At 51.0% G+C, this 24,383-nt stretch overlaps 1 protein-coding gene across 12 annotated transcripts in view; it reads right to left on the reverse strand.

Annotated features, from left to right (window-relative positions):
- The window catches only part of APBB2 (amyloid beta precursor protein binding family B member 2), a 323,568-nt gene that overhangs the window by 68,724 nt on the left and 230,461 nt on the right, over positions 1 to 24,383 (reverse strand). For all 12 annotated transcript variants that reach the window (XM_045834008.1, XM_045834009.1, XM_045834006.1 and 9 more), the window contains one exon: positions 1,063 to 1,209. In XM_045834008.1, coding sequence (XP_045689964.1) covers positions 1,063 to 1,209 — 147 coding nt within the window. The remainder of the gene's footprint in view (positions 1 to 1,062; positions 1,210 to 24,383) is intronic.

The following is a 24,383-nucleotide window of genomic DNA, read 5'->3' on the forward strand; positions in this document are numbered from 1 at the left end:
TCTTCCCTCCATCCCTTCCCACCAGGAATGAAGCACTGACTGCAGCCTAAAAGAGGTCTTCAGCCAGGCCCACTAGCGAAAGGCCCCCACACAACTCCCACAGGCGGGCAGCAGCCCCTTCTGTGTACCTGCTTTAGGGCGAACACCTGGCAAGCACTAACAGACTCTGAAGGGCTTGTGGCTGACAATCTCGCCTGGTGAGTTAACCACGCTTTTTAGTACGTGACCTACAGGGAGGTCCAGGGCCTCCTCACTGAGGTCACTGATGCACTTTCTTTGGGCTGGTCTGGCTTAAAAACCACAACTGGTTCTCCCAAAGGCGTCAGACGCTCTGTTTGCTGGGAGGGGCCAAGTTGCTCACATAGCAACACTATTCCAAATACTCCCTATATGCTTGTTAGACAGCTCTCCGAGCACAGTAGGAACTGTCTTATCCCGTTTCACGGGATTTTTACAGATATTCCGTATTTATGCTTATTCTCCTTTCTGAAACTATCTCTGCTAATATTTCAAAGTGGAATGACTTTGTTCTAAGTGAGAAAGAATATATAGGTATCAGTTTCAAAGCTCATGTATAATGTTGATGTTCAGGTTGTAAATAAAGAACACTGCGTTATAAAGGATGGTTTTTCCAACTTTCAGAGCAGCGGCATCAGTACTTCTGTGCGCGTGTGGGGGTCCCCCCCCCCCCCCCGGGAACTTCCCAGAAAACTGCTCTCATATCCTGGCACGCCCAATTTGCACGCAAATTTAAGGGGTTTTCTGGGCCCTAAAGCCCACAGGGAATTCCTGGGGACCCAGAGATCTCGGGTTGGGCTCTGTTACGGAGACGCTGAGAGACGTTCTTCCCGGGGCCCCGCCCACCCTGGGACCTCCCAGTGCTGACTGACAGATCGCGGCGTGCATGCCGCCTACACTGCCGGCCTCAGTGGAAAAACACGCCTGGTACGAGCCTGCAGCCCCCTCAGCACCACGCACGCACGGCCCACAAGGCTCGGGGCTCTCGTGAGGCCCGGCGGAACAGAACCAAGCCTGCCGTTCAACACCTCCAGGGCTCCTTACCTCTCCCCAAATGCCGACTGTATCCCGGATGTCGTTTTTGCAGTAAGAGAGCTGCCGGATGCAGTTGTTGACGGCGACACTGCTCTTCCCGGGGGCGAGGTCCTCCTCTGCCATCTCTACCCATCCCAGCGAGCGCACAGCGAAACACTGGAAGAGAGAGGGCACGGACGGGGTCACTCACCAGTCCCGGGTCGGTCTGCGTGGGCTCTCCCCGGAGCCCTCTGCGGGGCGGGCCTGCCCGGTGGGTCTCTGATGGCCTCGTGATGGTCGGCCATCTAATCCCTTGTCGTTGGGAAATTAAGTTGTGACTTTCTGGCTACTAGAAAATGTGGTGGTAAGTGTCTTCTTGCCTAACTTTCTGAGTGTGTGCTCAGGGGTTTTTTTTTGGAATAGATTACTATAAGTGGAATTACAGGGCGAATAGACACCAAAAAAATCTCTTAAGTGCTTTCATCTATTAAAAGGCAGTTTTTTTTAAAATAGTGAGAAGTGCGACCCCCCTAAGCTCTGTCAGTTGTCAGCACCGAGGAAAGGACTGTAGGGGAGACAGTGAATGAGAGCCGTGCCGGGCCCTCTGGCAACGACCGGGCAGGAGGTGGGCAGGAGGCGTTCTCTGACTCCCGGAAGTGCGGGGGCCGGAAGTGCGGGGGGCCGGGACACGTGCTCTCAGGGCAGGCGGCCGCGGGTCCTGCGGCACGCACGCTGTCAGCGCCCACCCGAGAGGCCTGCAAAACGGTCAGACCTGAGAAGCACCTCCGAGCACAAGTCCCACGTACTCCTTCATCACTCTGAGGCGTTTGGGGATGACCCTCCTTGTCTTTTTAAAGTTCACTTATTCAATTAAAAAAAATATATATATATAAAGCATTATGTGCATGTTCAGCAAGTAAAGCACTGAAGATGTATAACAAAGAAAGGCATCCCTGGGACATGGGGTGGGGTGGGGGGTGTTGCTGCAGCATCTGCTTTGCTGTCGTTACCAGGGTGGCCGGTGGCTGGAACGGGGTCCTTCACCTGACCCTGCAGCCCGGGTTCCTGATCCCCCTGAGGGCCAGGGCCCCTCCCAAGCTGCAAATCACCTGGAGACATCACCTTCATAGGAGAGGAGACATCTTCAAGTTTCCCAGTGTGAACGTCACAATGAAATGAGGAAATGTAGCAAATGGCTCCAAAGTGACCACATTCAGTCGAGTTCGAACTTCCCTGTCTTGGCCTCCAGACCCAGGCTCCTTCCCAAGTTGATAATCACAGTTTCTCAGGGGAACCCCTCCCCCAAATACCAAGGGCAATCTCTGTAAGCACGGTGCAAGCACAGTGCACGGGACCCACAAACCCCACAGGGAGAAGTGCTGAGGTGCCTGCCTGCCAAACCACCCAGAGCAGAGCCGCGGCCGCAGGCTGATGGTGCACACGGGCCGGGCCGTTCAAAGCTCCACCAAAGGGAGGAGGCTGTCCCTGCGATGATGCAAAAGCTCCTCAGGACCCGCCCCCCAGGGAGAGGTTCTGGGAGATGCCAGCCCATGTCATCTGCGGGTAAGTGTCCACTACACTGCAATTGCTCAGAGGAGAAACGATGCCCACAGGCACGGGGCTGGCTTGTGACCAAGGAGGGCCTGCTCTGGTCAGCAGCCGAGCTGACTCGTAGCTGCTGGCCTGCCTGCCCCGCTGCGGCTGCGCCTCGTTAGTCCCAGACCACGCTGTGTTTCTCCAGGCAGGCAGGCCGGCCCGCCACAGCCCAGGCACACAAAACAGCACCCATTCTTCACGTCACTAAGACGCACCCACCTCACTGGCCCGAGCCCCAATGGGCTCCTTCCCGCCTCTCTAGGGAGCCCTGCGCTGCTCTCTAACCCCCTCCTCTGCCGTTTCCCAGCTCAGTCCCTAGTAGGTAAAATCAGAATGCAACCACCGACTCCACCCTGCCATTTCCATCTCTTTACCTACCAGCTCCACACCCCCATCCTGCCTCGAAAAGAAATAGACACTCTCTTGATTTGGAGAACATTTATGTTACCCCAACCTACTGCAATAGCAGAACATACAGGCAACCTTCAAATGTTAAAGATACTAACTCATTTCATCCTTGCCTCAACCATCTGAGATCAATACTCAGTTACCTAAACCCATTTTACAGATGAGGAAAATCAGCGAACCACAAGGCCATGAAGAGGTGGGCCTAGGATTCAAACCCAGGCAGTCTGACTCAGGCTCCCACTCCTAGCCGCTCCACCCTACGGCTGACGTTTCACTGCAGGGCCAGGGCCAGGGCCAGGGCCAGGTGGGACTAGCCCCACGGAGAAGCCTCCAGAACAGGGACAGCGCTGTCAGCACAGTCTCGAGTGCATGACTCTACCGTAGGGGGCACCTGGCTCAAACCTTAGCTCTTAGATTTGCTGGGGATGTGATCGTGGGCGGGTAGTTTACAAAGTCCCAGTTTTTTTACTTGTAAACACAGGAATAACAATTGTTACCTCAGAGGGCTCTCACTAGAAAATAATGTAACAATAGCAAGGGAATCCAGCGCGTAGAAAACACCCGATGAATATTTGCTGATGGAAGAGCAGAGGAACGCAGCGCCACATTAATCTTAGTGGGCGGAGTCCAAGCGGGAAGGGGCAAACGTCTGCAGTCAGGGGGACCACATGTTCGGACTGTCCCCAGGACGGCAAAATTATTAAAAACATTTGCTTTTATTCTCAAAAGTATCCCAGCTTGATTAATAAATTATCATAGTCACTGTAGTCAAAATTCCAGTGCATTCAGCCGCTGGTATGGAAATAGCCTTGGTTCCCGAGAAGTGCCCCCGTGGACATGGGGTTCAAAATCAACAGGAGCTCTCTGCGCGCGGCATCTTGGTGGTCCTGGGCGGACGTGGGGGGAGGCAGAGGGTGAAACCTAAGAAACCAGCGTTACTGTGGATGCCCATAAGGCTAGAAGCCAGGAACATATTTCTTTATTTTCTCTAATTGCCTACTACAAAATCCTACAGGATTTTGAATATTCAAAAAGGCTATGAATATTTCAAAAAAGTGTTAACAATAAGAAAGGTGAAAAAAAATACTGGCTGTTTTTTGACCTGAGTCCAAGAATACGTGGATTTAGAACTAAACCAGCTGATGAAAAATCAAGGGTATTTTTCTTGGCTAAGGAATGCAAGTGGATAACTAATCCCACCACAGCACGTTCAGTATATTGTTTTGTCACGCTGATAAAGAGAAGAGCCCTAAATATATTATTATAATCATTTTGTTTTAAGCAATTTCTCTGCACAATCCTGCTATTGCAATTTAGTTTCTGATTTGAAAAGCTTCACCACCGGAGTAAATGAGAACTGGGTGCATGGGGGAAAAACGGAGACCAGGGAGCAAGTGTGGCTTCCTCCCACCGGCTGGAGCAGCAAAGAGCAACCTGTGCTGTTTGCTGCCGCCCCCGTGTGGCCATGGAGGTTTATAACCGCTATCACTTTTCCTTCAATGGGGTAGTTAATGCTTCTGTACTAATCAGCTCTGGGAATAAATACTCGTTTCAGAGTATGGGAAGAGTTAAAAGTATTTAATAAACCTGCCTTTAAAAGTGCCTTTTCAGTTTTTTTTGAATAAAAGTCAATATTTGCACTTTGACTGATGCTCATTCTTCAAGAACTCTTAGCTAAAGCAGCGACAATGAGGGAGGGTTCAGAGCATGGACTCTGCCATCAGATGAACTTGGGTGCAGCCCTAACCCTGCTATTTCACAGCTGCTGACTCTGGGAAAGTCCCCTGGGGTCTCCAAGTCTCAGCTTCTCCATCTGTGAAATGGGAATAACAACAGCACATATACTGAAGCGCTCAGTGTGAGGACCAAATGAGATAATGTTGGCCAGGGTGGAGCACACTGCCTGATATATAGTAATAACTCAGTAAAGGCTTATTATTACTGATAAATGTTAACTCTTTTCTATGTGTGGGTTTTAAAGATTTCTCTAGTTTAACAGATGTCAGCCAAGGCTAGCATGTGGGGGGGGGGGGGCATTGTAGTTCATGGGTGTGGACACACCATCCAGAAGGCTTTGTTAAGATGCAGAAAACTGCGACCTGTCCCTGCAGTTTCTGATTCAGCAGGTGATCGGTAAGGCTCAAGAACCTGCCTTTCTAACCAGCTCTCAAGTGATGCTGAAGTTGTGGGCTGGGGACCACACTTGGAGAACCACTGATGTGGACAGATGGCCCCTGCCCTCACCCGACATGGTGCTGTGCCCGTGCCTGGTCCTGAAAGCAAAGTCTGGGTTCAAATCCCAGGACGGCAGACTTACTATCTGTGATCTGGGGCAAGTCTGTGAACCTCTCTGTGCCTCAGTTTCCTCATCATAAAATATCCATACTAAAACCACCGGCCTCACAACAGCCCGGCACGCGATGTGAGGACCAACTGGGCTACACAAGTTTGCAGCTGCTCCTGGTGCTGTTGTCACTCATTTCAGGCACTGAAGGGACTGGCGTCATGGCTGGATGAGAAGGGACCCAGCTCCGAGGCTTCCTTCTCGCCCACGTGTTCTCTCCTCCTCTGCACTGACACTGAAACACACATCCTGTTAGTCATTTCCATTCCTTTGACTCCCACTTCAATGGAGACCTCCGCCTGGAGTGAACCTCTTAGACCTAAAATACGTGCAGAAGAAACACAGTGCAGATCCTTGGTTTCTACAGCCAGACAGCCCTGGGTTCACATTCCTACACACCCACCGGCAGGGGTTCAGCCTCCACAAACCTAAGTTGACTCAGCTGAAGAGTGATAATAGCACTAGGAGGCCCAAAGGAAACGAGGAGGGTAAAGTGGCCAGTACATCAGAGACCCTCAGCAGACACTCACTTCCTTCTCCTCTCTCTGGTTCCAGGAGACACTCATTTCATTCCTTGTTTTCCCACGGGCATCTGGCTTTTCCTTCCCCAGAGCTTTAAGGAGGGCAAATAAGATGAGGACATGCTGGCAGAAATCTCAGGGGCCTGGTTCCTCAACCATAAGGTGGGGCTGGGGTGAGGGAAGGGAGAGATGAGGGAACTGGAGCTTTGGAAGAGGAGGGCATGGACCTCACCTGCACCCCGTGAGCCAGCCTTGCCGCACAGCAACTGGAGAAGATGGTGCATAAATAAGCTGACATCCGCCAAGCAGCGCATTTAATGCCCAGAATGGGGCCGACGCTCTAGAGCTACTGAAGAATGATGACGAAAAGGTGCATGATCTTAGAATCGATAGCGACACTAAATTATAGATATTAAGAACTAAAAAAGTTCACAGAGAAAAACTACAGTTTGGCCCAGCATTACAAATGTAATCCTAATGAACACTCATTCATAGGAATTACTTACCACTTAAGCCTAATTACCCTGCAGCACAATAACAACTGCATTCAAGCCAATAAACATTTATTGAGTGCCTATTAGTTCCTGGAGACACAGAGAGGAGTCAGGCATGGCCTGGTCTCCAGAAGCTTGTAACGGAGCAGGCGTGAGGTGGGAACTGGTAATGCGGCAACGAGAATCAGCGGCACAGAGGCACACACACGCTGAGCGCTCCTGGGAGGAGGAGCCTTTTTAACTCAGACAGAGGGGGTTATGGCAGCTTCCTGGAGGATTCGCGATTGAGCTGAGCCTTGTGGGATGGATGGATTCATTTACTGAACAGATTTTTACCGACACCTACTGTTCACCAGGTACTGAAGACACGCGGATGAGCCCAACCGAGCAAACACTCTGCTCTGAGCCGTATTTCCTGCTGGAAGGGCATATTCATTTGGCTGCGACACCAAAGGTCACACGGCTCCATGGACGTGAACCACGACGAGTGAGGCACAATGGTAAGTAGGGGAGGAGCAGTGAGCATAGTGATGTAGGGCCCGGGACTTCAAGTCACTGACCTGGGACCACATCCCAGATTGGCCACTTATTAGTGGTGTTGTCCAAGCCACGTCACCTACTTGTGGTTAGCCCTGGTTTCCTCCTCTGCTGCGGTGAGGACAGTGGTACAAACCTCCCAGGGCCAGGCACGATCGGTGGGATGGTCTGTGCTAAGCTCCTTTGTAGGGCCTGGCCCATGGGCACGGCTGAGAAAAGCTGAGCACTACCTTCTCGAGGCATCTGATCCCCATCAGACGTATCTGGATGGGGAACATTGCCCACAGCCAGTCAATTCTGTTCCGTTTTCCCAACTAGTGATCAAGCATCACTAAGGATAAATCCTTGGGTGGCTGGGGGGCAGAGAGAGACTCGGGGCCTGCTGAGGGCTGGGGAGATCCACGGGTGGGCTTCTGGAAGTTCCTGAAGACACACGCAAGGCTATGTGTGTGTCTGCAGCTTATGGAAAGGGTGTCTAGCTGGGTGTCCAACCCACTGCCTGTGGGCCGCACGCAGCCCAGGATGCCTATGAATGTGACCCGACACAAAACTGTAAGTTTAGTTAAAACATTATTAGATTTTTCATGATTATGTGTCTCAATGTATTTAACGTGTGGGCCAAGACAACGATTCTTCTTCCAGTGTGGCTCAGAGATGCCAAAAGGTTGGACACCACTTTCACCAGCTTCCCAAAGTCTCTGCGACTACCAAGTACTTTAAAAGACCTCCAGGGAGGTGCGGTACCACAGAGCTCACCGACGTCCATTCAGACGCGTGGACTGGGGTAGAAAAAGCTTACTAGATGGCATCAGAGTCCTTTTTTGAGAAGCAAATGAGGAAATGGTTAAATGATCAAGAATTTAGGGAAAACAGAAGAAACGGGTCTGAAAAGGAAAGAGGGGGGAGAGAAAGCGCCGCACAACCTCCAGGGAAGCCCAGCCTCGAGGGGCCGCCGAGTCTGAGTGACTTGTAAAGATGAAGGTGGTCCAATACCCAGTTTTGAAAGCCAGTGACAAAGAGATGGCTGATGGGGTTGGGCGGGGCGGTGGGGGGCGGAATTAAAGGAGAAGGGTGTGCTCTCCCCTGGAGAGATGCATGGCAGAGAAAAGCAACAGGCAAACACCTCGGAGTGGAGAATAGGAAGTCAACTTAAAGGAAATAAATGTCCCGGGAAGGGGCAGGACTTTGGGTTGGACACACGGATCTCCGCAGGACGTGTGGCTGGGATCGAAGCCTCCTCAGCTGGATTCTAAGAGCACAGCGACACCAGCTGCTCTCGGAGCGACGCAAGGATGCTCTGCACAGACCTTTATATCTGCGCCCTCAGGGGCAGGTGGGAAAAAAAACCACATGTATTCTTGCTCTATGGGGAAGGACATTTTAAATAATCATAAAGCCCGCCTATGATCAGTGAAGGACCCTTGTTCTGTCTCCTGTTGGTGGTCAGAATAATGTAGCTATTTAGGTTACATTCATTACATTTGATATCCTACACTCTGGATGTTTCCCTAGGAGTGAAGACCAGCCCTCTGCCCCTTCCTTTCAGGCACTAGAGACGGCACGGACCCGATTTCTGCCTGGAGGCAGGGCTTTGGACTGCCTGGACTTCACTGAGAAATAACGCAGCCAGTAAGCAAAGGGCTGTGCCCTCAAACGGCTTGCAGAGAGTCAGTTCTAAGAATGCACAGGCTCTTCAAGGTTTAAAATATCTTCCTTGGATGTTGCCTTAGTAATCTGGTGTTTGTGGTCATTACGTGCAGAAAAATGGAGATCACTGTCATTACAGACACAAACTGAAATGAAATTGGGCTTTATTTGCCATGGCTTGTCTGTGAAAACAATGAAGTGCTTTCCAAACACAGCACCTCAGTGGGCTCCACCAGAGGCGCCCGAGGACTAGGGAGTGGAGCCTGACCCAGTTCTCCATCCGGCTGAAGCAAGGAGCCAGCCTGCTTAATTATTCAGTGTGGCAATGACCTCAGCAGCTGGGGGGGACCCAGAGAGCATTTCTACACTGACCCCAATGAGCGCTTCAGTTGTTCCTGCTGCAGCCTCCTCCCTGCCCTCCCACAGCACCCCCCCCCCCCAACTGTCTGCAACACGGTGAGCATTTGGGCAGAAAACAAGATGCCTAGCCCTTTGGGGTTCGGAGCCCACGGGTGCCATTACCTTAACTTTCTCCCTTTTCTATTTTTCAAAGCAAGACAACCCTACTGGAAAAGTGGAATGCTAACATTTATGCTGACAGAGTCTTCTGTAAAGCAGACAGTTATAATAATAGTAATGTCCACGAAGTACTTATAATGCACCAGTGCTAAAGGTTGAGTTATGATCCAAGTATCAAATTATTGTCTAGGACGGCCGTCTTCTTGACTACCTGCTCACCATATATACGCGTGATGTCAAATACTTCCCTTTACATACCTTTTTTAAAAATAAGTATTTAAAAGAGATTGTATTTATTTATTTTTAGAGAGAAGGGAAGGGAGGGAGAAAAAGAGGGAGGGAAACATCAATGTGTGGTTGCCTCTCGTGTGTCCCAGGCATGTGCCCTGACTGGGAATCGAACTGGCGACCCTTTGGTTTGCAGGCCTATGCTCAATCCACTGAGCTACACCAGCCAGGGCTACATATCTTATTTAATCAACTTAACCCATATGGCGACACATGAACTAGATGTTGTATCACTCCTATTGTACAGATGAGGAAATGGAGGCACAAAGGAGTTGTTATGGCTTGAAGTCTGTCCGCCTGAGGCAGTACAGGAACTCGGGCCTGCGAAAAGAAAAGTACCAGGTGTCCAGGAAGCCAAGTTGAGACCAGAAGATGGCCAGAAGATGTCAAATTGCTGTTCCGCAAGCACAGCTGATCAAGGTTTGGCCTCAGTACGACCTTCCTGAGGTGGTGACAATTAGCAACACCACCATCTTGCCCCCCACAGGGCAGACAAGGAGACAGTTGCCAAAGCAACCCGATAGAAGGAGGAAGTAACCGCAGCCAGACATGGAAAATTCCACTCCCCGAACCCTTCACAAGCCTGCCTTGGACGGCCAGCCCCCAGCCAGTTCAAAGGGCTTTCCTTCCTCCGTGCTGCCTCCCTGTGCTCAAGCATAAGCTAAATGAAATCTGGAAACTTCTCTGGGTTTTCCTCTTGATTTCTATCTTGCAGACTCAACAACCTTGATGCCAGTAACATCCTTAAATTTCTATGTTGAAGCTCTAACACCCAAGGTGACTGTATTTGGACGTAGGGCCTTTAAAGGGATTATTAAGATGAAATAAAGTTGTAAGGGTGGGCCTCATCTGATAAGACCAGTCCTCATAAGAGGAAGGGACGCTAGGAGTTTCTGTGCACAGAGGAAAGACCACGTGAGAAGCCAGCAAGAAGGCGGCTGTCTGCAAACCAAAGAAGGAGCCTGTAGGGGAAACCAAACCTGGCAACACCTTGATCTTGAACTTTGAACTCCCAGAACTGTGAGGAAATAAGTTTCTGTTGTTTAAGCCCCTTAGTGGTATTTCGTTATGGCAGCCTGAGTAGACTGATACAGTGGTGTATAAACTTAAGGTAACCCCCGCACATATGGTGGAGCTGGCACTCAAACCCAAGTTCATGCACTCACAAATTCCTGTCACCATGCCATGCTGCCTCCTAGGAGCAGCAACAATGCTGAATCTCCTGGCGAGGGGGTGGGAGCATACCACACTCTGCAACTGAGGACCTAAGAGGACCTACAAACCCTCCCCAACACGTAGTGTGCCTATGCACAGCCCCTCTCCCACAATCTTGTGTGCTTGCCAGCCAGACCAGGCTAATAACAGAAGTCAGAGAGGCCTGGTCCCACAGTAACGCAGCCCCAGATGACTCAAGGCCAGGAGCACACTGAACAGAAGACAGTACCTCTGGAATAGGGAATGAGTATTTCAAAGACCCCCAGGTCTAGATGTAGTGCTTCAGGCTTGCGTTGAGACTTCTTGGAGGTATACGGGAGCCCAAACGGTAGGCATTAATGAGCCCCGATGGGGTCTGGGTGCCCTGTGCACACTGTCCACCAGGGGGCGCCCCCACACTCCTTTCCTTTCTTCTCCCCTCCCTAACTCCCAACATTGGTAACAGATCCCACTGAAAGGAGTCTCCAGGGAGGCAGAGGAACTACAGCTGCAATCCGCTGAGGCCTGTGCTCTGTCCATCACACTGCTGTTCGTAGTGTGTTCTGTGATGGCCTAGGGCTCAGGGACAACCTGAGGGAGGGGTCAAGGGACAGCCCAGAGTAGGGCTGAGGCCTCTGGGCCTTCTCAGCCAGAGCCCTGCTCTTTCTCGACACAAAAGGCTTTCTGCCGTTGACGGAAGGCCATGCCCACAGCACTGAGAAATCCTGGACGATGCCTGGTCCCCAGGGACTCTCATTAATATGCTCAGTAGGGCGAACTGTCACTTCGTTACGAACAATTTATATCAATTTAAAAATAACAATCAGAATGTCAATTTATTAATTTACAGAAAGAAATGTACATCTGGCCAGATGCTCGGGCTGGCTAACAAGAGGACGTGTTTTCTGGGGGAAATCCACGCCCGGTTTTAATCGCCAGCCCCCTGCAGGCTGGGGAGCGGAGATGCAAGCCGAGGAGCCCACGTCCAGGATCCCTGGCGGTTCATCGCCAGTGTGACGGGAAGGCAGGCCTCTGGCTGTGCGTTAGTGCATAAACAGTTGCTTGTACTAGTCATTTCCTGCCCAGAAGCCGGGCTGCTATTCAGAGGCCTGTTGTTATCAATGGAAAAGTTGAGCGGAGGTGGCTTCAACCATGAGCCAGACATAGCCCCAGGTCGTCAGTGTCCCAGAGCAAACTAAGTGTATGCGCATAGTTAAACATAAACCTGAAGGCACATCAATCAAACAGGCTCATGTGACTGCCATCGTTGTACTAGCAGTGACCACTTCTCGAGTGCTCATCTGTGCTGAGTATTTTACACCCAAAATTAAGAGTCTACACCTGGTGGGAAAAGCATGCAGACAGAGCTGACGTGTATGGATCACTCCCCAGCTACCACATGCTTTACGTGTTCCCACAGCCCTACAAAGTATGCGCTGCCTTTGCTATTTCACACCTGAGAAACTGAAGTTCAGAGAACTTAGCTGAATCGCCCAAGGCCACACAGTGAGAAAGCAGCAGCCCAAGAGTCATCAGAGGTTTGACCCTCAGGGTAGATTATTATACTGACTTTAGTGAAGAGGAAGTCGCTCGGTCAAGTTCAGCCAAGTGACACAACGGAGGACCGGCTGGAGCCCAAGCCTAGTCCTGGTCCCGCTATTCTTTGTTCTATGTCGGTTCCTCTGTAAACAGGAACGCTCCACCCAAGGGCAGCTCTGTGGACCTCCGATCGCCCACCACTCCGAGCACCTGGACCAGAGCTGTGCTCCGTAACTTCAGTGTCAAATAAAGAGCCTGAGCTGGGGACAGACCGAGGTCTGAGTGCGAGTCCTGGGCCACTGCTCCCTGGCGGTGCCCTTGGCAAGGTAAATGCCACCTGTTTCTGCATCTTTGGAGAAATAACCCTGCCCGTGCAGGTGCTGTGAGGATTCCAGAGGGTGTGTGCTGGGCCCCAGCAGGACGCCTGGCACAACCATCTTGACTAGAGCAAAATGCACATAGCCTGCGGTCTAAAGCTAGAGCTCCAGGTTCAAACCCCAGATCCCCCACTTAATTCCTGAGTGACGCAGGGCAATTACCGACCTGCCCCATGCCTCAGCTTTCTACTCTGTACAATGGAGACAATAATGGTACTTATGTTCTAGGAAACATCGGGAGTAACAAATGGTATTGTACATCTAACGTGCTTAGAATGGTACAAGGTGAGCATTCAGTGTGCGCACTATTATTATGACTTGCTCTACATTATCAACAAATCCTGATCTAGGTCGGCCATGAAATATGAGTCATATAAACATATCCATTTAGACAGTCATGGCGGGGAGGGCTAGGTCAGGTGTCATGTGCTTCCAAGTACATGTATGTGTGAGACCTGAGGGCCAGGCCTTCCTGCCGGCTAGCCTCTACCCAGGGCCCAGCTCAGTCCAGCCCAGGAGCTCTGTCTGCACTGGCACTGGTGGGCGGGGCCTTCACTCAGGCCTGCTGACTGTAGCCCACAGCCAGGGCCCTGGGACACTGGGGCTGAGGGGCCCCTGCTGTGTCTGCAGTCTGGTTCTTCATAGATGCTCTGGGCAGCCCGCTGGACCCTGAGTCCCGTCCCAGGGCTGAGCCCCCAAAGAGAGCTCTGTGCCAATTTCCTCTCTAGGTGCCAGCGGGGTCTGGACAGCTTGTCATCATGATGTCCCTCCGTCCCAGCCCTGACCCTGAGCTTCAGACCATCGGGATGCCGAGCTACAAAGACCCGCTCAGCAGACGGTGCCCTCTGGACACGGGGAGCCCACTGAGCCTTTGGAGAGTCCGCTCTGGACCACCCCTGTACTCACCCAAGAACTAGGGGCCTGTACACAACTCAGGATTGTGTTGAACTGTTCAAAAATTCAAAGGCTTCGATTAGCGACTGTTCCTTATATAACATGAAATGGTGCCTCTTACAAAGGCTGGGGGTGGAAGAGGGCCTCCTTGCTCCTGACACCTGTCATGCCCGACTAGGGCACCTGTCAGCCCCCCTGGCCAAATTCCCAGTCCTGACCCCTCCCAGACAGCCCCATCCCGCTGCAGCCCGAGGCCGCGGTTAGCTCCGAGTCACCACAAGCATCTCTAGGAAATGATGTGACAGTCACCACAGAAACTTCTCCTGGTGGGACAGCGAACATGTTACACAAACGGGACCTTCTGCTGCTGGAGACACTCTAACGAAAAACAAAAGCCGAATTTATGTCAATAAACCCCGGATTCACAGCCCACACTCTCAGAGCTTGAGTAAGAGCCCATGTAAGTGCAGGCCAAGCAGCTAGGCTGGCAGGATCACCCTTCTATTCCTGCAGAAGAGCAGCAGATGTCTCCACGACTGGGAAACTGTTCTTACCCCCTGAACGTGTAAATGGTATTTTAGTCTTCCCCTACGGGAGCTGCAACAGACTGGAGGCAAGTGCTACGGTCCACAGGCTGACTCACACCACAGGTCCTATGTCTGCTGCTGTTGAGCCATGTTACGTGCTGAGCGAGCATCAAGTGAGCCATAATGAATACCCAAACTCTGCGCATAAAGTAGGCCACGCTGTTCTGCTGGGGAAGCAAGACGGCCCAATGAGCTGTAGGGGAGATGTTGCCTATTCAAAGACAGGAGCAGAAAGAGCGAAGTCCGGAGCCAGGCCGTGCCCTCTGGGCTGGGGGCAGGGGGGACTGAGGGAACAGGAAGGGAGAAGCCAGGGCGGGGACACTGGAGAGATGGGGAGTTACACAGTCTAATCTCAACTAGTGCCAAGTCTATTTGTAATGCAGAATTGCAATGCTGGGATAAAGAAGGGTTATCATTCTTTTAAAAAATATATATTTTATTGATTATGCTATTACAGTTGTACCAGCTTTTCCCTCTTTGCTCACCTCTGCCTGGTACCCCCATTCCCTCCAGCAGTCCCCCCTTAGTTCATGTCCATGGGGTGTACATGTAAGTTCTTCGGCTTCTCCATTTCCCATACTGTTCTTTACCCTCCCCCTGTCTATTTTGCGCCTACCATTTATGCTTCTTATGCTTCTTATTCCCTGTGCCTTTCCCCCCATTGTCCTCACTCCCCCTCCCAGTGGATAACCCTCCATGTGATCTCCGTACCTATGATTCTGTTCCTGTTTTGGTTAGAAAAAGGAGATAATCAAAACTATGAACATTAAAATGGCAACAAATTCACAACTTTCTACGACTGAATCTAAAACACAGACTAAGCAAATAAAGGAGAGTGTCATTCTTAATAGCAGCCAGCCACGAGTATGCTCTACAGGCAGCGTCTGAGGCAACTGGGAGCTGACGGACCCCCTGCTCTGAAATGCGCCCAGCACACGCCTCCACTCAGAATGCCGCCACGTGGGTCCCGAATAAAGTCCTTTCCCTGAATAGGTCACGTGCAAACGCAAACAGTCCCCATGATTTGTAGATTTCATGTTTGCAAGTTTATCTGCTCACTGAAATGTACTTGTAACCCTGACATGGACACTCGTGGCCACTCGCAATCCCAACCATTTAAAGAATGTTGGCGAACACTTGCAGTGCACGGTGCACACATCCCTAGCAGAGCCCGAACAAGGTCGCACGCTGCCTTCTCACTTCAGCTTTCATGCTGCATGGAAGTGTCCTTCTCGTGGTCTCTGAGTGCCTTGTTTTTACATTTTTGTGTTTTTTTGTCGGTGAATTCACTGTTTAAAATGTGCCACCCCCGCCCAAGCACAGTGCTGACGTGCCATCCAGTGCCCCCAAGTGTGAGGAGGCGGGGCCGTACTTCATGGAGAAAACATGCATGTCACACAAGCCTTGTTTAGGCATGAGTCGTAGACCGTTGGCTGTGAGTTCAACGTGAATGAACCAGCGATCCACATTGAATAAGGTGCCTTGAAACAGCAATGCGCATAAAACAAGGCTATGCGTTGAGGGGCTGAGAAAACACTGTGACAGGAGGCTCACGGGATCCTAGCCCTGCATCTCCTTGAGCGGCGATGGTTCAGTATTTGCTACTTCGGTGCTAGTAGCGCCCTCATAGAACTTTACAGAACTACGGCCAATGCCGAGGAATGACTGCATCTGTCTGCCCTGAGTGCCAGGGCAGGGGCAGTGAAGGTGGGCTTCACTACTCTTAAGCTGCCTAGATCTTGGTGTAGGTGGGAACCATGAAACCCCAGGTTCTTGTCCTGGTGCTGCTACGAACTGGTGACTCTCAGGGTGTCCCCTGATTTATCTGGGCTCATCTTCCTCATCTGACAAATGAGAGAGAAGGGGGGCATTGAGGAGGGAGAAGGGTTTGGGCTAAAAGATCTCTCAGGACCTCTCCACCTGTCAGACATTTTACCCCATCCTGACCCTATCGGTCACTCACGTGGCTCCAGCCACACTGGCCTCCAGGCTGATCCCTCCTCCCCCAGGTGTGTGCGTACCTTAGGCTTTCCCCCTTATCTACCCGGTCCCCTCCCTCACCTCTTACCTGGTGTCACCTTCTCAGGTGACCTTCCCTGACTATTAAAAGCTGCACCCTTCCCTGCACTATCTAGCTCTTTCCCCTGATTCCCTCTCCTCCGTATTTTGCCCTCCCATGTTCTGCTGCTTCTCTCTCTCCACACACAGGAATGAAATTACCCGAAGGCAGGAAGTGGCCGGAAGTATCCTGCCCAGAGCCCCTGGCTGCTGTTGGGGGCGGAGCCTGGCAAAAGTTAGCTCTAATTAGCATCATCACCTGGACTGACTGGATTTTTATCGTTGGTTTATAAGAAAGGTTTTACTACACTACTCACCAAAAAATCTACAGCTTTTACCAAGCGTCTGAGATGAACTCGGCGAGCTTACTAAGTGCAAAGGCCAACAAAGACCTCAATTGCAAGCACTGCTGCTACCAACCCCAGGAGGGCACCGATGATATTCTAGTTCTCCACACTGACCCCTAGAAGTCTCCCCGTCCTCACGCGGGAAGAGGATTTGACCACTGCACGGAGACCTACAGGACACGAGGTTCTGCGGACCCTGGAACCTGACCACCGCATTTCACAAATGAGTTCCAACTCCCGAGAGCATCGCCAGTGTTGCCGCCAACAAGACTGAGGTCTGCTTTGTGCGGAGTGGCGTGGGGTGGGGTGGTGTGGGTGCGCCAGGGCCTCGAGTGAGAGGAGGGCCGCCTTTAAAGGGGCCCCTGAGTAACCACCACTTACTGAAACGGTCCGTGACCAGCTGGCACTTACTGTGAACGCAAAGATGAAGGGAGTATGAACAGATGCTCTTCTACGACATTTATGGAAACTCCAGGAAAAAGAATTTTAAGTTGTTGTTTAGAGAATTTGGTTTAGATCTATTGAATTCTAAGGGCAGGAATGCATGTACACAGAACCGAGGTATTAAAAAGGAGGACATGTTCAGCACTAGATCAGAATAAAGGCTGAAAACCTTATCCCTGAGATGACAAGGTATCCGAGGAACAGACACATCTCGGATTTCATCTGCAGACAGACAGACCAGGGAGACTTCTTGTGTCTGTCTGGTCCTCTTCTCGCAAGGTGGCACAAAGCAGGTGCTGCCGATGACAAACCTAATTTTAGAAATGTGTCACCTGGCCTGTGTGGCACATTTGGTTGGAGTGTCATCCCATAATCAAAAGGCTGTGGGTTCAGTTCCCGGTCAGGACACATGCCTAGGTTGTGGGTTCAATCCCGGGTCCTAGAGTGTATGATCCCTTGTCTGGGCACACACGGGAGGCAACCAGCTGATGTCTCTCTCCCTTCCTTTCTCTCTGGAAGCAATGCAAAAATGTCCTCACTTGTGAGTTAAAAAAAGAAAAAAGAAAGAAAAGAAATATGTCAAGTTCCCGAGGTGGAGATTTTCCACTCCGTTCTTCACATGGAGACTGGCAGCTCTTACCATTGAGCTGAGCTGTGTTCTCACAATGCAAGATGTGATTCTGCCCCAGTGAAGCGGCTCTGGTCCACTTTGACTCACACGGCTGGTTTCAGTTCCAAGGAGGTAATGCACCTGTGTCTCAAGTATACGTAGGCTGTAATGCGCGTGTGTGTGGATATAAGGAAAGACGAATAGAAGGAGCCTTAAGGAAGCCCACTAGCCTCAGAAACTAGAAATCATTCTAAGAGCAAGCATGACTGATAACCAAGAGGAGGAGGGGCTCAGAGAAAGTTGGAAGGCAACCGATTCCCAAACTTCCAAGAGAAGTGAGTCTGCGGAGGGGCCAGCCACAGAGCCCCGGGATGGAAATGGGACGGAAGGAAGTGTGCTGCTGGTGGAGGGAGGCCTGAGCAGAGAGAGGGCCCAGGGAGCAGCCGTGCATGAGGGGAACGTGCTTTGAAAGATCACGAGGAAGGAGACAGAACTTCAGATTATTCAGCTCCACAGCCAGCAGCCTGTGGCCTGGGGGCTCAGCCACACTGCAGACTTCTGCACTCACCGGGCTCCCAGCCAGGGGGCGGCAGAAAGGGCGTCCGCTGTTGCCTGGGGCTCATTACTGCCGCCTGTGGGGCACCTCAACCCCGAGTGGGCCTGGCCTGGGTCTGGTGATCTGGGCCAGAGACTGTTGGCTCAAGCTCAAGAAGCAGCCTCATTCTAAAACCCGTCTCCTTTTCCCGAACTCCTATGGCTGATACTCAGTAGCTCATCTCTTAATGCTCTGCTATTCACTGAATTCATTCCAGCTCCCCAATTAGCCTCTGAGCCTTGTTTTCAGAGCTGAATGTAAAGCTTTTATTGTCCTCTTTGCTTGATCGATCAGGTCCATCAAGGAGAAGTGGTACCTGTGAGTGGCAGGCAGGGTGAGCCTCGGGTCTCCTCATGCTCAACACAGCACCCCTCCCACTACCCACTGCGGCCTCCCCCAGGAGCCGCTTGAGATCAGAGACCCCTGTGGGTGTGTAACCGTCAAATCTCACAGAGCCCAGGTGAGTGCCGAGTACACCACAGCACTCAACATCTGCTGGTTACTGTTTTTCTTCTAATGAGAAGATGCAGAATATCTACACAAAAATCACCAAAACTAATCAAAGCAACAGGAGTTCTATGAATTATAAAATTATTATAAATTTATATATTATAATTTATATAATGTAATATATATTACATTATATTATAAAATTACATCAATTTTCTCAGAGAAGAGTGAAAAGGGTACCTTAAATTATCTGACTGGGGGTAAATGCCAACCAAAAGCTGTCCTTCCACATACGCTACCAGGAAAAAGGTGGGGGTTTTAGAATCATGAGGAAAAATGGGCAGCAGTAATAATGAACGACTTAAGGAAAAAGACATGAAGACAAGGCGACCCTCTGCCCAGGGCTTGTGCCATGGGGCTGCTCACCCCTGGGGCCACGCTCTAACAACAGCAGGATGAGTTCATGGTCCCCAGTGCACGTTCTGCTTCAACAAAGATGGCTGCACCGGAGCCGCCAGGCTCATTCTCTCTCTAGGTTTTCATTCGGGCTGCGAAAGGCAGTCCCTGTGAAGCTTCCCCCTGACAGTGTGTTAGAGCCTCCACCACCTCGTTTCCCCAGTTGTTTTGGGAAGAACCTTTGTCTCTTGAAGGAGAAGATGGCAGCACATAAATGCACTTGAGCACATACAAGAGGACACAAAACCATACTTATTTTAGGCTTTCAGAATCTTCACTCATTAACTGTGTGGCTGGTGCGCCCCGTGCGGGCCAGACCGCACAGCACACTCCAGTGGGAAGGGGACTAGCTCCGGTGGCCCGTCAGCACCCGGCCACGGGAACTCATCACCTCCGCACGGGTGTCTGCCACGGGTGTCTGCCGACTGCACCTCTCTCCCCAGAGGTCCCCAGGGAACTGCAGCAGAATGGGCTGGTGTTCCACAGGGGACGCGCTCCCGAGTTGGCGGTGGGCCACTGGGAAATCTCTCAGCTTCTTGTGATAACTGCTTCCCCCCGGGTAAACTTTTTCATAATTTTTTTAAAGATAGACTTTTGGGAGAACGTTTTATAGATGCTACATTATTTGTCAACAGTCTTTCTCTTGGACAAGAAGCATGCTCTAATGTGGGTAAAGGCCGAGGGCCAGAGGCTGCCATTTTTGTAATTCTCCAAAAATCACGCAGACACTGGGGAGAACGGCAATTGACAGTTCCCTGAAAAATGGGAGAACTTTCAGGTCAATATTTATATAGAACTTTGAATTTTTTTTTAAGCTAGTATGAAGTCCCTGGTGACTAAAGCCCAAATCTCTTCAACCAGGACCCTGGAGCCTGAGCCGATGCTGGGCTTCAGCCACGGGCCCCAGGAAAGGAAGACTTGTGTTGCTGACCGTCTCCTTTATCCATTCATCCCCCGACAGACAGGCTGTCAATCATACTGTTACTGCTCCTGCTTCCTGAACTGATCTCAAACTCCGCCTCTACCACAGAGCAATGGAAACTCCCTGTACAGCTGCAAGCTAATGCTTCCTTCAGTCATTGCAGTAATGCGGTAACTCATATTCGTAAATGAGATGGACATCTTGCCCGCCCTGTTATTTTATTTTGCTCCCTTTCCAGTGTGACTGGTCTCATAGCCCCTTGCACGTAATAGGTGTTGAATCAGTATGTGCTACATGAATGGCTGCTGAATCCATTACGGACAAGGATGGAGAGCTGCCTCTCTTGGTATCAGTTTAGGGACTGAAAATATGGGGGCCTGACTACGAAACTGATTTCCTTACAGGCAGCAGAGCCAGGGATGGAGGAAGAACTCAGGCTCTGATCTTTGATGAGCTTTTAAACAGGAGTCCTTGCTGGAAGGGGGTGGCGTGGCTTAGCCAGAACTATTCTAACAGTCCTGCAGATGGAACCACTGTTTCTCTACACATTTTATTAGCTGGAAAGGAGAATGGTTCACGTTACAACCTCGATTTTGGTGCTGGTATTAAGCTCTCAGTCAACAGCACCAAGAGAACAAGGCCGAATGTCTGTAGGAAGTTCTCCAGGCAGCCTTGGAATGCCAGCTTCAGGGTGCCCGGGTCTTGGCCAGCTGGCCCGTCCTGGAGGACCCGGCCTGACAGGGGAATGCACCCCTGTTGCTTCTGCCTGGGGCTGCTCCGTTCAGGGGCTCCACGCAGCCCGGAGCTCTCTGCCAGGATCCCAGGGGCCGGGGGCCAGGCCCACGCGCCCGCTGCTCTGGCCTTCTTAGGGTGCCCGTCTGCCCCCCGCTGCTGCCCATCGCCTCACCTGTCTCCTACCGCCTTCCTCCAGGGGGAGAGAGAAGTCTGCCTCCCCTTAATTAGCCTTTCCAGGCATCTGCCACCACAGGGCGCAGCTGCCAACCATTGGATAATAACAGGGTGTTTCGACAGCACCCTTCAAAGCTCGGGGCTCACATGGCTGCCAATTCCTCGACTGCTCCATTCAGGCAAGTGGAGTGACCAGAAGTTAATGAGGGAGAGGAGGCCGGGGTGCTGCCAGGAACACAGCACTGTTTGGCTGTGTTGGCAAATAAACGGAGGAAAACAGTTTCACAAACAGAAAAGCTCTCCTCTGAGCGTGGAGGCGAATGAGCACTCAAGGCCAGCGAACGGCTCAGTGTCCAAGAGGCGGCGAGCGTCAGCTCTGCCCGGTGGGGAGCCGTGCTGGCCGGTGCCCGGGAGCCTGGCAGCGGGTCCGGCCCTTCTGAGGCCAGCTGGGTGCGTGGGCAGGTTGCGTTGCTTCTCTGTGCTCCTTCCACCTCCCCTGGGGCTTGAATGAGATGGCCCTCATTTTCCCTTTGTGGATGTCAACCTGAAAGCCATACAAGGAAGATGGAATGCATTCTTCTAGGGCTGGTATGCACGTCACTGGCTCTGGGCCTTGGTTTCTTGATTCAACTGTGCTAATCATCATGCTTTTCATTCACTAAAGACATTTTCGTTGAATGACTGAAGTGCAGGAAGGACACTTGTCACAGACCGCATGTCCCAAAGATGGCCACTCTCCCTTAAGAGAGGGAGTCCATGTCTCCACACTTGGGTCTGGGCTGTGCCCTCCCTGATCAACTGGATGTGGCCAAAGTGATGTGGTGCCATTTCCAGGAACAGCCATGTCTCACCTAGTGGCTTCAGCTTCCTGCTTCTTGGAAGCCAGACACCACGTGAGAAGCACACCTGCTTACCCAGAAACCACCACTGTGAGAAGCCCAAGCCACAAAGAGAGGCCCTGGGAGAGGCCCAGGAGCACTGAGCCACAGGCCCCTGGGTGAGGAAGCTGGCTTGGGTGGGGATCCTCCAGCCTCAGGTGCCCCCACATGGGTCAGAAAGGAACTGCACTCCTGAACCCTTCCTAAATTTCACAAAATCATGAGCTAAATACAGGCTTGTCTGAAGCTATGGTTGCTTTTGTGTTACATAGTATACAGGATCAGATAACAGCAACGATGCCATCTGCAGTACTGGACAAATACGGATGGGACTTATTTTAATAGATCTGTTCCTAAAAGCATTTGCTGAAAACGAGCACGCATTTACACAAAACATTATTTTAAAATCTTCTGCCCTTCCACTTACAGAAAGGGGGGAATTACTCATCTCTGTTGCCACGGAAGTCCACTCATCGGCGGAGGCATCGTCTCCTTCTGGGAAAGCACACGAGTCACCCCTCACTCCCGGCCAGGGCGATGCCCATTCCTGACGCGACAGCTCGGCCTTCGTGCAGCACGAGGACGTCAGTGTGCCTGTGTGCTGTCTGCCCCTCGAGGCAGGGGATGTATCTACTCCTCTTTGTAATAAGGATAATAATAATGGCTAATGCATAAAGAATGCTTATTATGTGCCAGGGACAGTGTGAAGCACTTGATATATATCTTCTGTTTGCAATATATCAACTCGCTGGATGTTTAGAGCAGCCCGGTGAGGTAGACACTATTATTATCTGCACCACAGATGAGGGACCTGGAGGCCTGGCCGTCTGGTCCGCCGGTCATCTGACTGCACGAGGAAATGGAGGCTCAGAGATGGAGAGGGGCGTGGCCACACCACGGAGCCCTGGACCCCACCTAGTGCTTCTTTAACAGCAGAATCCCAGAATCAGAAGCTGTGAGAGTGGGAAGAAGCCTTAGAAACTGGCCAGTCTAATTAATATTTTATAGATAAGAAAACTTGCCTAAGGCTGAGTAACTTATCCAGACAGGAAGTAGCAGAGCCTGGCTTTGAACCCATGCAGTCTGGGTCCAGAGTCCATGCTCTTAACCGTTACATCACGCAGCCTGTCCTTTGGCACTGGGCATTCAATAAATGCTGTTGATGCTGTTAACAAATCTACGACAGAAATCAAATCCAAACTTTTCACACAGACCAGGATTTCCGAGAGAAAAAAACCTGTTCCACATGAATAAAAATCAATTATAAGAACTACATGCAGACATAAAATCCCATATAAATGCTAAGTAATGATAATGAATTTGCTACACAGACCAGAAATAAATCTGAATGAGAAAAGATACTCCCTACTCCTTCCTGTTTATCTATTAGTACTAATCTAGTCAGTAGCTGCTAATATAATTACTTCATGAAAATCTATGCTAATAGGAACCGAGGGAGGGCACACATAAAGCTCACAGATGAATATGTTAGAATCTCATATTTATTCACCATCCATTTCAGAACCGCCCTCTACCAAACCTACTATCCGACTGATCTGCACCATCTCCTTCCCCTTTCTCTCCATCTGGGGCAGGTTACAACCAAAGAGTAAGGAGAAGAGCAAAACTTTCACAAAACACGGCATCCAGATAAACATCCACGAGCAGCTGAGAACTGGCGGCAAAGGGCCATGAGAGAACTGGAAGGGCGGTGTGGACGGGCTATGTCTGCGTCCCGGCAGAAGGTGCATGGAAACGATGCCTCATTTATCAGGTTTCAAACTAGTTGGCATGACTGCTGAACACGCAGTTTAGCAGACCGGCAGCACCAGGATCCCCTGAGAGCCTAGTAGAAATGTGGTCCCTCGCTGTGACCCAGAACAACTGAACGTGTCAGTCAACATGTACAGGAAAGTCCGAAAGCCACCGCAGAGTGCTGGGCCCGGTAAGCCTGGGTGGGGGTGCCAAGAAGGGTGGGGTCTGTTCTCGGGCAGTGACGCTCCAGTTCCCCCACCAAGTCTGTTTCCAGCATCTCTGCTCCCTCCACCCACATTCCCAGGCAGCCAGAGAGACCTTAAAGCTTAGGGAAGCAATGACTGGGAGTGGGTGGGCACCACACTTTCTTGGGCTTTGGAGTGAAATGCATCTGAATTTGAGTCCCAGTTCTACCAGTTACTAGCTGTGTGGAGAAAACAAAGTATTTAATCTGTCTAAGCATCCCTTCCTCACCCATAACATGGGGGAACTAAGCATGATGCCTTGTGTTTGCAGGAAAACTGCATGTTAAGTACCTGTGCCAGCCACCCATCTCCAGCCCTGGACTACTCCGGAGCAAATAACTCTCCCTCTCCTTCTCCAGATTTGATGAGCGATCAGGCTGAGCAATTTCATCGCCTGATGCCGTGGATCCAAACTGCTGCATTCTATTAGGAACCTAAAAGTCGCTCAGAAGCAGAAGTGACTTCTGAGATGATGACACACTCACTTTACAGGTGAGGAAGTAGAAACCCAGAAAATGTAATGCTTGGGATAATACACTCTTCCTTACCCAGTCCCTTTATTATGGATTTCAAAGACCAGTGTTCCAAATGAAGTTCTGAAAACCTCTCCCCACAAGTACCCTGAAGCTGAGGTTAGCCACTGCAAGTGGAAAGTAGCTGTGTGGTCAGAGGCCCAGGAGAACCACTTTTGAATGCCATCTCCGCTACTAGCTGTGCAACCCTAGGAGTCATTTGCT

Source organism: Phyllostomus hastatus, unplaced genomic scaffold, assembly GCF_019186645.2.
Source record: "Phyllostomus hastatus isolate PE091 unplaced genomic scaffold, TTU_PhHast_1.1 phas_contig_196, whole genome shotgun sequence".
Classification (NCBI taxonomy): Eukaryota; Metazoa; Chordata; class Mammalia; order Chiroptera; family Phyllostomidae; genus Phyllostomus; species Phyllostomus hastatus.